Source organism: Seriola lalandi, unplaced genomic scaffold (assembly GCF_002814215.2).
Source record: "Seriola lalandi dorsalis isolate HSWRI2012SDOR001 ecotype SW California unplaced genomic scaffold, Sedor1 jcf7180002054044, whole genome shotgun sequence".
Classification (NCBI taxonomy): Eukaryota; Metazoa; Chordata; class Actinopteri; order Carangiformes; family Carangidae; genus Seriola; species Seriola lalandi.
This window is the reverse complement of record NW_019524597.1, coordinates 129,342-146,610: the sequence shown is the minus strand read 5'-3', so window position 1 is coordinate 146,610 and position 17,269 is coordinate 129,342. Positions and strand designations below refer to the sequence as shown.

The 17,269-nt window shown below is 40.0% G+C and overlaps 1 protein-coding gene across 1 annotated transcript in view; it reads left to right on the top strand.

The window, feature by feature from the left end:
- grik4 (glutamate receptor, ionotropic, kainate 4) overlaps nt 1-17,269 on the top strand; it is a 273,439-nt gene that overhangs the window by 184,878 nt on the left and 71,292 nt on the right. The window contains exons 8-9 of the mRNA XM_023402955.2: nt 4,247-4,425; nt 7,646-7,699. Of these exons, the coding sequence (XP_023258723.1) occupies nt 4,247-4,425; nt 7,646-7,699 (233 nt within the window). The remainder of the gene's footprint in view (nt 1-4,246; nt 4,426-7,645; nt 7,700-17,269) is intronic.

Sequence of the window (17,269 nt, the reverse complement as noted above, 5' to 3'; positions counted from 1 at the left end):
TTCAGCAGATTTTCAGCATTTACACATTTATGTGGAAATTGAAAATGCGCATAAAAACAGTTGGATGGAAACCCACTGTGTGACATTCTGGGTATAAATCCAACAGGGGGCTTTTGTGCATTTCCTTGTGCCTTCCTTTCTCCCTCTGTAATTTATTTCACTGTTATCTAGCCTTAAAAGACAAAATCAAAACCCAGAGTCATTTCATATAGAAACATCCCTTGTGAATCACCCTATAAAGGGCATTTTTCACCTGAACTCTGCTTTCTTTGTCTTTTTGCCATAATTCAAATCATCTACAGTTATATACAATTATCTGCATTTATGTATAAATGTGTCCTAAAATATCATCCAAGTTACAATCATGAACAAACACAATCTATTTTAACTAATAACACACAAATGGTTGTATTGTTTTTGTCCACATTGAAAACATCATTCGAACGTTCACACCCCTCGGCTAATGGCATTAACTAAAACTAACTGGAGTCCAATCACTGAAACCCAATTGGAGGTGTGGGTTGGAGCTACTTTGGCTTTTAAAAACCACTTAAACATCTTGTGTTCACTAGCCTCAAGAAACATCTGCTGATATGAATCATGCCTTGAATTGTTGTTTTGTATGAACGATATTCATTAGTCCACCGTCAAATTGTCTATAAATGGAGACGACTCAGTTCTGTGGCTACTCTCCCTACAAGTGGGCGTCCGGCTAAGATGACTCCAAGAGCACAACACAGAATGCTCAGTAATCTAACAAAGAAGCTCAGAGTAATAGCTAAAGGCTTAAAGGAATCTTTGGAGCTGATTCTGCCCTGCTCATGAGTCTACCATATGCAAATCACAGTGCATGGTCCCATGGAGCATGTCCAGTCTGTGGACTGATGAAAATAAGCTTGAATAGTTTGAAGGAACATGCAGTACAATACAGTGGAGTACGATGGATGGCTTTTTTGCTGCCTCTGGGTCTGGACAGTTCATCTTCATCGAGGGGAAAGTGAATTCCCAAGTTTATCAAGGTACAGGTCTTACAATATAATGGTTATATATAAATAAAGGTTATTGGTGCCAAAGGAGCTTCCACCAGTTATTAAATCCTAGGGTTCACTTACTTTTTCCACCAGTGCTATGAATGTTTAATGGGTGTGTTGAATAAAGACACCGAAGATTGCAATTGTTTGTGTGATAGTAGCTAAGGGACGCTGTGTTTGTCCACATTTGTGACTTAGATGAAGGTCTGATCACATTTTATGACCAAATAATGCAGAAAACCGGCAATTCCAAAGGGTCCCCATACTTCTTCTTGCCACTTCTTGAATAATGTGCTCAGACATACTTTAAATGTTTTGACACATGATCTTGTCGACAACATTTTAAAGCGATGGCCCCAGTGGTCGCAAAGTCAGAAAACTATGCCTTATTCTCTGCTCAAGGCTAAATGATGAGTCATCACAATGTACGGCTGTCATCAAGGCTTTTGGGTCTGTGTTAAAAGCTTCATCTGTGACAAAGGTTTCATTATGTATTATTCACCTACACCTGTGAGGGAAATCACACTCAGCTGCGTTGTTATATTCACAGGTTAATGTTTTTACACTGCCTGTGCTCCTTTGGTGCGGCAGTATTTTCTTTTGGGTATTTTGTGTTTCTGCACAAGGGTGTATGTGCATGTGTGTGTGCATGTGTGTGAGCATGTGTGTGTGCAATCTTGCAGGCACCCAGTATGTGAAAGGTAAATGAGTGTATGCCTAAGTTGAATGTCAGCGCTCACCTTTGTCTGTGCGCCTGAGAGAGAGTCGGAGCCATGTGTCGTCCATGCCAATGAGGAAGTTCATTCTCACTAACACACACATAGGTGTGTACTTCTACACTTGTGAGGACCCTCTTTTATATTCCCTAGATTCAATTACTTGCTCGACCACAACTCTTTCTCCCATCTTAAACTTAGAAAGAGTAATACCTGCTCTGATGGGTGTGGTTTGGTATAGTCACAAGTGTGCATTGCTGTATCTGTAGCCACACCAAACAGTGATGTCATGGGGTACTGGCGCACACCTGTGCCGTACATTACTGCAGGAAGTTAAACCACCAGAGGTCAGCAAAAATAAGATTTTCAGTGAAAGGGTTTTTCTGAAGTTACTTTTTTAGATTTCAGTCCCGACACCTGAGGTTACTGGTAATAACATTTCCTGTGCCTGCTTCACAGTAAAAGCCATCTTGCTATTTGCTAACCTTTATGAAGCAACAGAAATAGGAAATGTTCTTTTCTCTATTAGCAGTATATTATCAAATTTCAAGTCCCGCTGCAGGGAGGCCATCAGTTAACCGTGAGGCTGATGGCAATTAGATACAGTTATGAACAGTAACACTGGTGTACATGCATGCATCATTTCGCGTAAATCAGACATTGCCCGTAACAATAAAAAACGATTTTACTAAACAATTAATACATTTGCATTCATTTAATTAAAATGTTAACTTAATTCTAAGCTTTATTATGAAACCAATTAAAAAACAGTCAAACAATCATGTGAAGATGAGGCGTCCAGCCAAAAACATCCCCACTTTTCTAAAATGCTCTGACTCTCAATGTCTTAACCTTGGTCCTCATAAAGAGAGACATGCAAGAACACACACACACACACACACACACACACACACACACACACACACACACACACGCACACACACACACACATACACACACACACACACACAAAATCCCACAGAACTTGTTTTCTCTCTACACGGACTTTTACAAGTCAAACTGAAGAAGAGCAAATTTTTCATTCAGCAGCATGTTTTTCATTTGATTGAAACTGGTTCACCAGAAGCAGTGAGGGAACAACATGGCTGCTGTAAAGCACCCTGGTGAAAAAAGGCTCTGACTCCACTTTGAATCCCGTGCAGCCAGAATACTAAAGAGAATATGAGCTTTTCTTCTGTGTCACTCTCTATGTATCTAGTACAGTGCACCGTCTAATGTCATGAACTCGACGTGAAATTGCATTTGATGCTCTGCAAGAAGTTATAGAAAGTGGATGCAGGAGGCAGACAAGGAGGGCAGTTCAGCAGAAGCTATTTCAAGCTCATCAAAGTTATTCTGCGTTATACCACCGAGGAAGCTGATCTGACAGGTTTGAGACACAGGCAGGCGAGCGAGCAGCAGCCGGGAATGATGTCTCATGAGTGCACAGACACAGGGAGCCAGGTACAGGAAGACAAACACACACACACACTGTAATATACTTCCATACAGCCAGGCTGAAAGACAGGCTGACGCGGAGACATAATTATAGAAGCTATTAGACATGATGCTGGTGGCTGGGGCCGCACTGTACCGTGTGTTAATGTGCTGTGGAGAAGCTAAAGGAGCCAGCTTGATAACTAATGCTACACCAGATTTGGTCTCCATGTGACAGATGAACTAAAGTGCTGTCACCATGGCAAATATAAAATATCTGTGGACACAAAGTCTAGAGGGCCATTTTATTATTACTTAATAATGACAATAGTAGGTAGGGGCTCTGCTAATGCCTTCTCCACAAAGTTACGTCCTTCTCATATGACTCTCTTTGCCAATAGTGTGTGATATGAGTGCAGCGAGATTGAGCCAAATTGCCGAAGCGAGGCCAATGTCACTGAAGCATCATCATGCTGTGGTTTCATTCAGGTTGTAGTTTTCTCACTCTAACCGACCTCACAAGTTAGTTTCAACTCCTATATGGAAAATTACCCCAATAACCTTTCAGAGACTGCTAATATATGGATGCAAAGTGACTGGTGAAAAGCTGCTGGGAGCATTTTGATTAAGTCGGCTATGGTTTAATTAGGGCAAATCCTACTTACCTCACTGGAGTCAAACGGTCTATTACCATGGGATAGAATACAAGAGACATTTCTGAAATGCCCCTTTTGTGTTTGATAGCTTTACAATAATTGTAATTAAAGGTAATCAGTCCGGTTGTACATGGAAAATGTTTTGTGGATTCATTGTTGTCAAATGTGGCAGAAAACAAATGGAGTATTGTATTTTAGGACAATGAACTCCTGTTGAGTTTATACTGAGTTTCTCAGATTTTCTTGCCTCTCCTTAACTTTTTTGCTCGTGTATTTTCTTAACTTTTAAAAAAGACTTTTACAGTGAAGCTCCCTCTCCTTGGAAGAGTCTTCCCTTCATTACAAGCAACCTCCTTATGTGTTTTTTTTTTTTGTGTGTGTGTGTGTGTGTGTGTCTCTCCGGCAGGCTTATTGAACCTGGAGCAGCTCCTCAGGCAGTTCCTCATCTCCAAGGAGACTCTGTCAGTGCGCATGCTTGATGACAGCCAGGACCCGACCCCGCTCCTGAAGGAGATAAGAGATGACAAGACTGCCACTATTATAGTTGATGCCAACGCCACCATGTCACATATCATTTTGGAACGGGTTAGTATGGTTTAAATGATAGCCATGTTATTTTTTATTCCATATACGTATATATATAATATAGAGTCTTAACTTTATTCTGTTGAAAAAAATTCCCAAGACCCACATTTATATAATTCTCATACATCTCAAAAAGCAAAAGTAACGGAAAAATGCCAGGGGCAAAAAGTGTTCAAGGCTTAAAGTAATTGTGTATGTTGAGAGTGATTTTCATTTTAACTGGAAGAAAAAGTTGATTAGTCTGTTTTTTGACCTGTAAGGATAGAGGTTGTATTCCCCACACGGCTCAAAGAATAGCGTGCAGAACATATAAAAAAAAAAAGAAATACCCTTTTCACCAGCATTAACTCTTTTCTGTCTTGAATCACGAGCTAGATGGCATGAATTTCTACACTTTTTGACAGTGCGCACAGCTTTTAAAGAGGGAGGGGTGTCAGAGCCTACAGACAAAGAAGTGTACCAAATAAAATGAAGCAATCTCGTCAAACAGTCCTGTTACATTAAATTATATGGATGAGTTGTGTTGCAGTGATTCATCATTCTTAAGCGAGTGTGAGTAAGAGCAGACTCATAAAATGAAGGAATCCTTTTGTCTAATTTCTAATACAGTCCATGTTATGGATTAAAACAAGTCAGCGAAGCAAATTAAGTGCATTGATTCTTTCATGCCCTTATTATCTATTATCCATCTGTTGCTTCTCTTCTTTTTTTGCATAATAATGTAACTATAAATTTAATATGCAAAATTTATCCAGCAAGAAAACTTTCTGACAATCTTAGTGAGTGTCTCTGTCAGTAGCATAACAGTATGACCTTTACTGTTTGTGCTTTCTCCACAAATGGCACATACAAATGTTAATTAACATCTCAGAACATTATTAAGACCTTGGACACTTTGACTCCAGCATAATGCTGAAGCGTCTCCTGATTGGAGACTTATTGTGTGTTTGTAAAGAGCCTTTATGGCATCAATAAAGGTGAGTGTTGGAGCAGAGGAAGCGAGGGTGTTTGGCAGCAGCATATGGTCTCTTAGTAATTAATATACACCTCATTATTTCACGAAGACGATGGATGGATGGCTAGAGTGGAGGTGACAATAACTGGAGACAGAGGGGGGTTTGGAGGAGAGGGAAGAAGAAGGAGAGATGTTTTTCCACCTCTTCCTCCCTCATTCTCCACATTATACTCTCCTTCTTTCTATCTCGCAGTCGTCTTCAATCTCAATCTCTCACCTCAGTCAAGTGTTCATGGCGGCCATCAGTGGTCATCCAGTCACCATGGCAACCCTGGGCCACAGAGCAGCAGGAAGCCGCAGCGGGATGACTCTTCTCTGTTCCCGTTTCTCCTTCCGTCTGTCTCTTCGTTTTCAATACGGAGTTGCTCTGTTTTTCACTCTTTGCTCTCTGCCCGAATGCAAAGACGATAATTCCACTTAATATCTTCACACCTCTCTCCCCGTGTGGTCTTGTGTATCCATCCCTCTATCTGTCGCTCTTTTGTCTCCTTGATGTGTCCCTCTGTTTGTCTCGCTGTCTGTCAAGAGACAATCCTGCAGCAGGGTAGTTGGGAAATTGGAAGTCCCGCCCCTCATGTTGAGTGCTTAGCTGCCAAACATATCAAAGCTGTGCGCCGGCATATTTGCCAGTCGCAGATGATGATAAGAGTGCCCGGCTTGTCTGAAGGGACGGATTCGTCCTTTGTCATGCAAGACGTCGCCGCTTATTTCTCTGTTTGCATCTTACATCAAACCATCGTCAAACAAAGGTCCCGCTCTCTGAGGTTTTGGAATTCAGAGGGGTTTAGGTCAGCAGTGTTAGCGGTCTGAATGTAATCTCGTTCAGTCAGGCCTCCACTGTTGTGCACAGCTGTACAGTAAGCCCAGCATATAGGGGTAGTGCAAACCGTGTGCACTCTGACCAGCCGCCGCGGTAGAACAAGAAGGAGATCAAAAAAATGGGCAGGGAAGCTTATTTTGAAGGCAGTGAAAGGAGATGTTTTGGTGTGTCTTCTGAATGGGATGTGGGCAGAAAATAAGAGGTTCTAATGTCACTGTCTGTTTGGTAATATTAAAGGCACAAGTCACCTAAGGCAAAGATTCAGTGCTTTGAAGTATTACTTTCCATATTCTGCGTAAAGACGAAAAAAATTTCAACCACCTCGTGCCATTATCTGATTATCTAGCTTTATCCGCTGTGTGAAATCCCAGGGCAGATCCTAACAAACAACTTCCCTGAAGCGTAATAATTACCTTACACAGTCGTCACGCTTATGGTAGTTTCACTGTAATAACGTGCTAAATATACTGAATGGGGAAAGCTTCATAAAGACATCATGAGAGGTTGTTCCGAGTTTAGAAATGAAAGACGTATTTGGATGAAATTACTGTTATTATTTCACCTGCAGAACACACTTGAATATTGATGCCACACAAGCACCCACACAGATGTGACAGCCAAATATCTGTTATTAAACTGTTTCTGATGATGCACAGCCTTAGAATAATGACAGTGTGGAAACAATTTATTATGTAAAAATCTACATTTGAGTAAAGCCAGGTGTGGTAAAGGTACTCGCTGAGTAGCACCTCGAAAAAGAGGGATGAGGATTAATCCATACTCATGAAGAATTTCACTCAGGATTAAAAGATGATTTGTGAAAAGACTTTCTTGGTTAAAGAGGTTCTTTGAAACACCCTCTTTGGGTTGATGTGTACAACTACATGATATGTATTGATTTTAATCATTATGAGCATTTCAGCGTGATTAAACAGAAGTCTATAGCTCGATGGTTTTCTCTTTTTGCTGATGACTTTAATGAAATGAAACTATGAAAAGTTCACGCTGTCCTTCACAACTGCTGCTCTCTGTGACTTTATTTTAATCAAATTGTAAGACAGTGTTGAGCAGCATACTAATGCACCTCAGAAATTAATTGCTCCATTGAGAGCCATCGTCAGATAAGAATGTGTCTGGTCTTATCAAGATGTGGATTTGATCAGTTTTCTGTGGTGAGTGGAGTTTCACTGAATCACTGACCTTTCAACTTCTCTCTGCACCCCTTTATTCTTCACTCTCTCTGCTCTGGTTTGGTTTCCCCGTCCCTCCTCTCTTCCTTTGACCTCTTTTTGTTCACCAATCTTCAAATTTCTGCTTTGTGCCTTTTGAACCTTCTTTCTCTTACATTTTGTTTTATCTTGCCCCTCTTGTCTTTTGCCCTGCAGGCATCAGAGCTGGGAATGCTGTCCGTCTACTACACATACATCTTCACCTCTCTGGTAAGGAAATGGGTTGATTGGTGCGGGTATTTAGGGGCAATATTGATTCCACACCTACGGGAGCACATCAGTACTGCTGTACTGCTGTAGTTTATAAAAATGTAGCACTTTAATTCACTTGAATGAATGATTGACACAAACATATAAATAATAAGAAAGATTTAATTGCTACATGTAATATTGTTGCTGTTTCTGCTGCCGCGGCATCTGTGGCCGTCCGTCCCATTCTTGTGAACGCAAGATGTCAGGAACAGCTTGAAAGAATTTTGTGTCATAAATGTTCGCTTGTAGTCAAGGAAGATCTGATTTGAATTTAGCGGCTAAAGGTCAAAGGTCAAGCTCACTATGACCCCAGAAAACAAATTTTTGGCCATAATTCAATAACTCACTAATTATGACTAAATTCCACACAAATGTCTGTAGGATAAAATGTGACAGAGTGGTGCCATTTTATATCCAAAAGGTCAAAGGTCAACTTCACTGTGACATCATAATGTTCTTCAAAAACCCTTTTGTGGCCATTATTCATCACTCTGACGCAGGAACAGAAGAGGACTGTGATCATATTTCACATTTGGTCATCATTGGTCTGTGCTGCCGGGTCCGACACACTAATGCAGTGAGCATTCAGCAGACAATGAACAACACAGCTTAACAAAGTCAAATCACATCAATAAATAGTCTTAATACCGTTTAATGAATTCCTCCAAAGTTTTCACCACGTACATGAATCTGCACAGACATTGATGTTAACCGAGCCATGCAACCACGAGTAATTCTAGTTCGTATAATTATGATTTTGGAAAGTCTGCCAAGCTTTCAGCGAATGAGTCATGAACTCATCTTCTTGAGAGTCAGCATTTCTTAAGTTCTTTCTTTCTTGCTTTCGTTCTTTCTTTCTTGCTTTCGTTCTTTCTTTCTTCCTTACTTCCTTTCTTTCTTTCTTTCTTTCTTTCTTTCTGTTTGAATGAACTCATTGTACATGTTTAATCAGTATTTTGTGGGTGATTTGCGAACTAAGCTTGTACTGTATAATGTTTCCTTCTTGATTGGTTCTCATTGCTCAGTTAATTGGCACAGAGTGCACCTCATGATGATTCTTGCTTGTTTCCAACTGTTAGCCTTGAACCCTTGTAATGCGAATTAACACTTGGGAAGTGTTCATCCATTATGTAATGTCTTTTCATTCATGCCCATGAACATAGTTAATCTTAATGTAGCTTTGTAATGGATGCTTCATACTAGATGTTGTATATTGTTTACAGGGACAGTGTCTTCAAAAGAGGTGACAGAGGCAGAAAGAGAAAGAGCTGAGAGAGGCAGCTAAAGGGAGTGTTTCTTGCAAAGTTGCTTTCAAAGCAGAAGCAGGCCAATCGCTGAATCATGACCACTGAAATATAACAGCCACTTCTTAAATGCTTTATCTCCAGTAGGTATCCACAGAAGTTACCAGAACAATGTTTGTTAAAATTCAAGCTGCAAGTTCAAGTTTTTATCAAAAGCTGTCGCTGGGTTTGGTAAATACTACATTAATATTAGGAGTGTTTTACTTATCGTTTTATATGAGCTACTGTATCAATATAAGGATGAAGATATGGGAAAAGAACAGTTAGAGAGGAGCTCCTTCATTATGTGTATTTTGTGTGTGTGTGTGTGTGTGTGTGTGTGTGTGTGTGTGTGTGTCTGTGTGTGTGTCTGTGTGTGTGTCTGTGTGCATATCACGGCAAAATGTGGTCCTGGAGACACCCACTGGAGCAAGAACTACTAATAAGGCAGTTTTGAGAGGCAGTTACTTTGGCAGGTGTTTATATGTGTGTCTGTCCGTCCATCAGGCCGGGCTCAAAGATGGGTGTGGTTCTTCCCTCGAGTGTTGAGTGCGCTCATGTAATAGTGTAGTAATATCTACTGAGTACTCATGGGTGGGAAACGTCAGCAGGTTGGCGGCTGTTGAGGTTTGTCTGATCCCATCTAGAGATGATCTCTAGTTTGAAATGAGTCACTGCAATTGTCTGCACACATAACTTCTGGACATGAAAGGTATTGACCTCAAATTTGAGAATAACAGGGTTTAGGCACATAGAGGCGATGGGATATGTGAGAGCTATTGTAAGATCTTAGGAGAAAATCTGATGCAATAGTAAACTTACCAGATAGCTGCTCCCTAATGGAAATTAATGAGGTTTGAAACACTTTGCTCTAATAGCACTGTAGAGATGATTCATATCAAGCTGATTTATGACTCATTAAGAGTGGGCTGCTGCCATCTTCATGTTTTCCTCCACAGCCCTTGACATAGTCACTTCTCTTATTGTATCTCTCTTTTCTCTTCCCGCTTTTCTCCACTGAGCTTGTCTTTCCTTTGTGTCTACACCTAAATAAGCTCACTCATCACTCTTCTCTGCTGTTGCTGTGCAGGTCTGCTGGAGGGCACAGCATAGCACGCAGATTCATGGTAGATACTAGATGATGACCCCCTAACCCCCTCCCCTCCCCCACCTACCCCTCCTGCTACCATCACCACCATTTTCTTAAAATCCAGCCATTTCTCAGTGACGGCATCGTTAATAGCTTCAGCTAACATCATTAAAATGGTTAGCAGTGTGCCCCCGGCAGCCATGGACATAATGCAGAAGCTGTGAGAGGAAGAATAGAAGCGCTGTTGTCTCCTTAGTCGTTGTAGTATGTGATTCATCCTATTTATTGTGTTTTTAAATGGGTCTGCGGCTTGTGCAAAAATGCTCACCACACACTCGTATGCATAAATACACCCAAACACAAAAGAGGATTGGAACAAGTTTCCATTATGTTCTCTCACAGTTTGGTTCATTGTTCGGCCATTTTCCAAACTCACTGTGATAGTGCATATCTGGCAAGAATACACTTGAATGCTTGGATCACTTATTCATGCTCTCATTAAAGTACACTATGCCATTTCATGGGACTGTCCTGTGCAGAAAAATGACACAGCACTGGCCATTTGTTCAAATACTGTAAAACACTTGAGCACATTCAGTGCCAAAGCAGGACGTTATGCCATGTTCTCACTGTGCAGCGAAAAGTTTAAACTTCCCTAAAATTGAATGAAGAACAGAACGCAGGCGCTAACATTATCCTGTATTCTGACACAGTAGCATCCAGGACTGACCTCCAGACACTGGGGAAATACTAAACAGTGGTTGTGCTTTTGTGAACAGGGCTTTTTTTTTTTTTAAGATTAACCTGTAGCTCCATAAAATAAAGTAATATAAAATGCTCCACCGATCTTCATGGTAATGCTTGGTAACCACTTTGGGCACTAGCCTATCCTTGTGAGCCAGACATTAACCAGACTGGTGAATTATGGATATGGGCAAAACTTAGTTATGATGGTGCAAGTAAACCGTAAAACTGTGCCTCTAGTTTTTGATGGGAGCCCTAGTTTTGCAAAGTAAACACTGTTTAACTGCCAACCCTGTCTCTAATAGAAATTATACAATTCAACTAAACTGCAAAAGCAAATACATTTAGTAAGAAATGTAACTTTGAACAGATTATGTTTTCTAATATAACTGATAGTCTTGTACCCTCTCCCGTCTTCTCACAGAGAAGTCTCACAATCTGCTTTTCTTACGTGTGCAGGCAGTTCCATGTGTAGCCATGTTGCATTGGACACAACCCGGGCCAAAACTGAGGAAGATGTGGTGTTCATGGGTTATTTTATAACCTTGCTCATGCAGTTGGCCTTAATTGGAAATCCCAGCTATAATCAAATTTGTTGCCGTGGTCACAGCTAAACTCACTTTTGTTGGATTGAGGTTGTGCCTTGGGGCAATGTAGTTCAATGTAGTCTCCCTAATCTGTTTGTTTTTAATTAAATATCCCACACTTCAGCTTCAGCTGTCATTTTTTAAGAACTTCACCACCAACTTCACGCCAACACCTCTGAGAGGTCTTCAGAGTGACTCTTGAGCCACAGAAAGCAAGATAGTTTATAGAGAAGATTATTCTGTATTTTGTATGTGTGTGTGTGTGTGTGTGTGTGTGCGTGTGTGTGTGTGTGTGTGTGTGTGTGTGTGTGCGCATATGTGTGCACTCTAAATGATGTCGGTTGTTCCAGTCCAGATATTTCTATTATCTCAGGGAGCAAATAACATTCCTGAAGTCTGTGTAAAGGTCACGCTTATCACTTAGTCCCTCACCTTTTCGTTCTGAAAGAGCTTTTGAATTAGGCGACCTGTGACCTGATACATTTGCTTCTTCCTGACAGTCTTCTTTATGAACATGATTAATTAAACTACATAGGAAGACACTGTGGGGCAAAAAGAAATTCTGCACCACTTTTAGAGAATATGGATTTAAAAATGTCTGGGATGTTCAGGAGGATGAATTTGAAATGAGCAACTAACTGCATGTGTTTATCTTGTTCTTATGACATGATGAGCTTATATTAAAGAAAGGCAGCAGTAATTTGCTGTAATTGCCTGATGTGTTTTCTCAGTGTGGTGTCCTGAGGAGCTGGTGCTGAGGATTTGCTGTAACACGATTGTTCGTGCTTTGACATTAGTTTGACTTTATTAGGCTTCAAGGCGTTTCTGTATGGAGACAGCGCTCCCATTGCCGCAGAGAATTAAAGTGTTTTTCGGGTAGCAACCAGTTTTCTTCAGAAATGTAATTGATAGTTTTCCTTCCCAAAAAGTTATTTAAGCTATACATAATTTCTGTTTCAGTATATATAGACATTGTGAAAATAAAGAGGTAGACAGATCACATAAAGCTCAGGGGTGCGGGTCCTAATTCTTCACTCAGCCGTCTGTGGGAGCATTTTTCTAATATTTATTTGACAGTGCCACAAAGTTCATGGCTTGTGATGTTTTCTTGTTATCTTACATAAATCTGAATTCTGCTGTCTGCTGTAATTTGAACTAGTTTTTTGGGGAGTTTGGCTTCCACAGCCTCTCATTAGTTGAATAGATACAGAACTGGTACCAACATGCAGATAATTCGTTTGCAGATCACTTTGTATCTGCTATCATTAAAACACTGTCACTTGTACCAATGTAAAGGCACAGTGAGATAAAGGTTTGTCAGAAGCAAAAACACGAGGAAAGCAAAACCAGAATTCACTACAAGGCCCAGACGTTGTATCACACTGGTAGACCGAACGATCTGGTGAAGAGTGACTGGAGAACCGGGGCTGATGAGATGACGAGATGCCGGTGTGCTGGCTGAAGCAATCGAGAAGAGTGGTTGAGTGGAGCAGGTGAACAGCCGCAAGGAACGCCACGCCCAGAGACACACAAGGACACACATACACACACACACACACACACAAACACACACACACACACACACACACAAACTGACAGACAACACAGGAAACACAAGGCAAGGGGAACAAACCTGAGGCCTGTACTACGAAGCAGGACTTTTGGGTTAGCTAGGTAACTTTAGGTTTAGCCCTGGGATTTTAGGGTTACGATGGTGGCTCATTAAATCACCATGGTAACTTACGCTGAACTCCTAACCTGCTCCGGAGCAGGTTTACTTTCGGGGGTTCAAATCGAAGCCTGTCAACAGCCCAACTACTGACCAATCAGATCACTGGAAAAACTGAGTCATCATTCCCACAGTATCCCGACAGGAACAAAAGAGTTCACAATCAAGTGACAAATAACAATGAGCAGTAGATATTTTTATAAATCAGTCAAATCGTTTTGCTCGTTGAGTCTTTCCACGTGTTCACTATGGAATTAAAACAGATCTTCTAACAAACCAAGGAGAGTTTATCACACTAAATAACTACATAATAACTAGTATAGCTTCATTATTAATTGAACAAATATACTGTTGATGCTCTTACTCTTCTTCCATCACTGCAGCTGAGAATAACAAGAGGACGTGATAACTGGAATTAAAAACTAAAACCTCTGATGTCTTTTATTAGAAAAATGATCCACAGTGTTAACTATTTCTCATAATTAAATTAACATTTTAGTCAGATTGACCTCATCAGACATAAACTACTTCTCTCCTCACCTCTTCACTTGAGCAGCAGATACTGTATGACATTACTTGAACTCTTTTTCCTGCATCACATGCTCATAATAGCTTGTTCATCATGAGACAAAAGAATGAAAAATACTCATCAGTGACTTAATAATAATTCCTGTGCTTTCTATTTACTGTATATCTCAAGCCTGACTGTAATAAGTGGAAATTATTTCTATTTTTTCTTTTCTGTTCTAGTTATGTGATGTATTGTTTACATTTCATCTTGGTAAATAGTACTTTTGGATGTAGCACCCAATTTACCAGCAGGAATCACAGTTTCTTCTCATATCATATTAAGTACTTTATTCATGGCTCTGACGATGTTGCGTATAATTAACAACTCCACCTCTTTCATATGAATGTTCTCGTAGCCAGATAGGTAAACCCAGAGTCAACTGAGCCAGTTGATAACCAGCGTTGTGGTACAGGTTATCCGGGATGTCAAATGTTAGGTTCAGTTGAGCCAGATAACGAAGAGATATCCTGGGTAAGTTGAACTTGCTGCGTAGCTGAGGCCTGTGGAGCCCTGACCAGGATCATGACACTTTACACTATAATATACACAAAACTAGTTTGATATACTTTACAATATAATGTGCTACAGTTTTGTTAAATGTGGATGATGGCAATAACTCACATAATTCAGTTTGGATGTAAACGGTAATAACACCATATATTACCTGGCTCATTCAAATTGGCTGCTCGTTGAGTCTGACTTTTTTGTTCCTAGTTTGACCTCCAGCTCCGCTCATACTCTCTCCTCACTTTTGTTGTATACATTTTTTTTGTTCGTAGTCGCAAGTTGTGCGTCCGTCTTTTCTCATTGTTGGGATGTAGTTGAGGTAGTATTCTTTAATTGAGGGTGACATTAATAAAATGGTGAATGTGGATAAAGCACAACACTGTTACTAGGTTTAAATTTGTCCTGATTGAAATGACTGGAGTAGAGTAAATGTCTCAGCGTTGAATCTGATATAAGATGTCATCACCCTCTCTCAGTGTCTTAACCAGCTCCCCTGGCTGATGAAGATAAAAATAAGTATAATTTCAAATTAGCCTGGATATAATTTTAGCACTTTCATAAAAGATTAGGAACACTTCAAACAAGGGAAAACATGTCAGACACCTGTTTGCTTCACAATCGATGACACATGATTGTACAAAGTGCACAGTTTGTATTCACACCAAAGGATGCAGAAACAGTGTTGTTGATCAAACACATACACTGTCAAATTTGTAATACATGAAAATTACTTAGTGTTCTTTTATGAAGAATTTAAGCTGCAACTGGTAATAATCAATCATACGGCATCATTAAAAGTGATGATAAATAACAGGACTTTCTTAAGAGACCGACTTAAGATTAATTATGCATGCATTAACACGAGATAATGTACTTCTGATTCCCTGATGAATCAAAGGAAACCTGTAGTTAATGTAATTGCTCGTGATGTACAACTCCTTTGCAAATCGTAATCTGTGTAATTTATTGCTCTGAAATTCCACAATTACCTTACAAATTGTTGAGAGTTACAAACCTTAATTATCATTAAAATCTCTATCCTTTCTGTATCGACTTGCTCCTCCTTCTCCGTCACTCTGTTCTCTCTTTTGTTTCCACCTATTCTCTCCAACCGTTCCCTTCTTCTGTCCCCCTCCTCTGCTGACACTTCATTTATCTCTGATCTTGACATCTCTGACTAACGATCTGCCAGACTGCTCCCCTGTCTAATCTGTTTCCCCTGAATCATCTCAAGACGCTCATCAACGTCCTCACTCAGCTACCCGTCTCGAGTAAGGGTTTTTGTCATGCCCACTTATGGATGTGACTGCTTTCAGTCTTCATTTCGGTTTTGTTTTGTTTACGGCGCGTGTGTGTTGATCTTATAAATCTGTTGTCAAAAATTAGGGAAGGAAGAAGAGGCAGAGATGCTCCATTTTTCTGCCATCATCATCATTATCATCGAGCAGAATGTTTGCACTTATTCCCAGTGAATGTGGTCTGATGTTTCAAACTGCGAGGTATATAATTCAAGTATATCATAGCTTTACTGTATGAGGTGTTTGCATTCTCTCTCTGAGCTCCCCATATTTTATCCATTTTGTGTGTGTGTGTGTGTGTGTGTGTGTGTGTGTGTGTGTGTGTTTTTGTTTGCGTTTGAATAAGTGGTACAAAAGTAAGTGATAAACTGCCAAAGGTAAACAAAAAAAATAATAAAAAATTTAAGTAACAAAAAACTGAAAAAGTGTAAATTTCATAGAAAACAGGGATTAAGAAACTGGTTAACTCACAGTTCTCCTGCAGCAAATAAATGAAGCCTTGAAAATCAATGCAAACAATTCCTACAGGTGCCCATCTTCTGTTAACTTTCAAACACTCTGCTTGTACAAAGGCCATTTTGGAACAAACCGTGTTTCTACACTCTCTGATGCAATATCACAACAATACTGTACAGCAGGAAGTAATAGTGAAAATAATAATATGCTTTTTTATAGCACTTTTCTTTACAAAGTTCCAAAGTGTTTCACAAAAGAGTAAAACAACAGTCAAACAACAATATACTGTAGTATTGTGTACTGCTACCAGGTTGCAGAGAAAAAGGCAGGTAACAAAGGAGGACAGGCCGGTTGTTCAGGGGTTTTTCCTGCAGCAAGATAATGACCCAAAACGTTAGAAGCAAAGACGGTGACTTCACGTGATGGAAGAGCAGCAGAGAAACCCCCGTGGAGTTGGTTTGGGATGAACTGGACAGAAGGTGAAAGCAAAGCAAACTACAGGCGCGACAAATTTGTGGAAACTTCTACAACAGTGTCGGGACGAAGTTCCTGAACAATGTTTGAGTTCCATTGTTGAAAGAACGTCACAAGTGTGTTCAGCTTGCTGAGTCAAATGTTTAGATTAAATTTAGGATTTTAGATTCCATGTTTTTAAAATCTTGAGTTTATTTTTCTGCACTTCAATTTCACAAAACAATGAGACCTTGAGTTTAAGTAACAGCCGGCGAGATGGTGGTGTTCCCAAACCTTTGACCAGTTTATGGCAACAGCTCATTTATTACAAAGGTCTTCATGGGTGTGAAAGAGTAACCATTCATTGACCATAATTAGAGCTAATGATCTTCAGTGGATGCTGCCTGGGGTTAAGACAGATTTTTTTTTTTTTTTTTTTTTTTTGCCTGCATCTCTATTAAAAGCCATTTAATTCAGGTTGTTGCACCTTGTAACAGTCTCTGATACCTGCTATTGTGTTTCTCACTACATTAATTCTGCTGTGTGATTTCCAAGGCACTGGTCCTTGGTAATGTAATTCTTAATCTAGATACAAGTATTCCCTTTAGTCAATGATGCTGATCAGAATTAGACACGCAGGTGATGGGGAGGGAAAGGAGCCCAGCGGCATCACTCAGATTGTATCAAACATTGTTTCTTTTATTCTATGTGATAAAGCTCTCAGCACTGGTTTATTTTCCTCTCTCCTATTAAGTCCACTTAATACCAGCCGTTAATATCCTGGGCTTTAATTGTAAGATCTAATAGAAA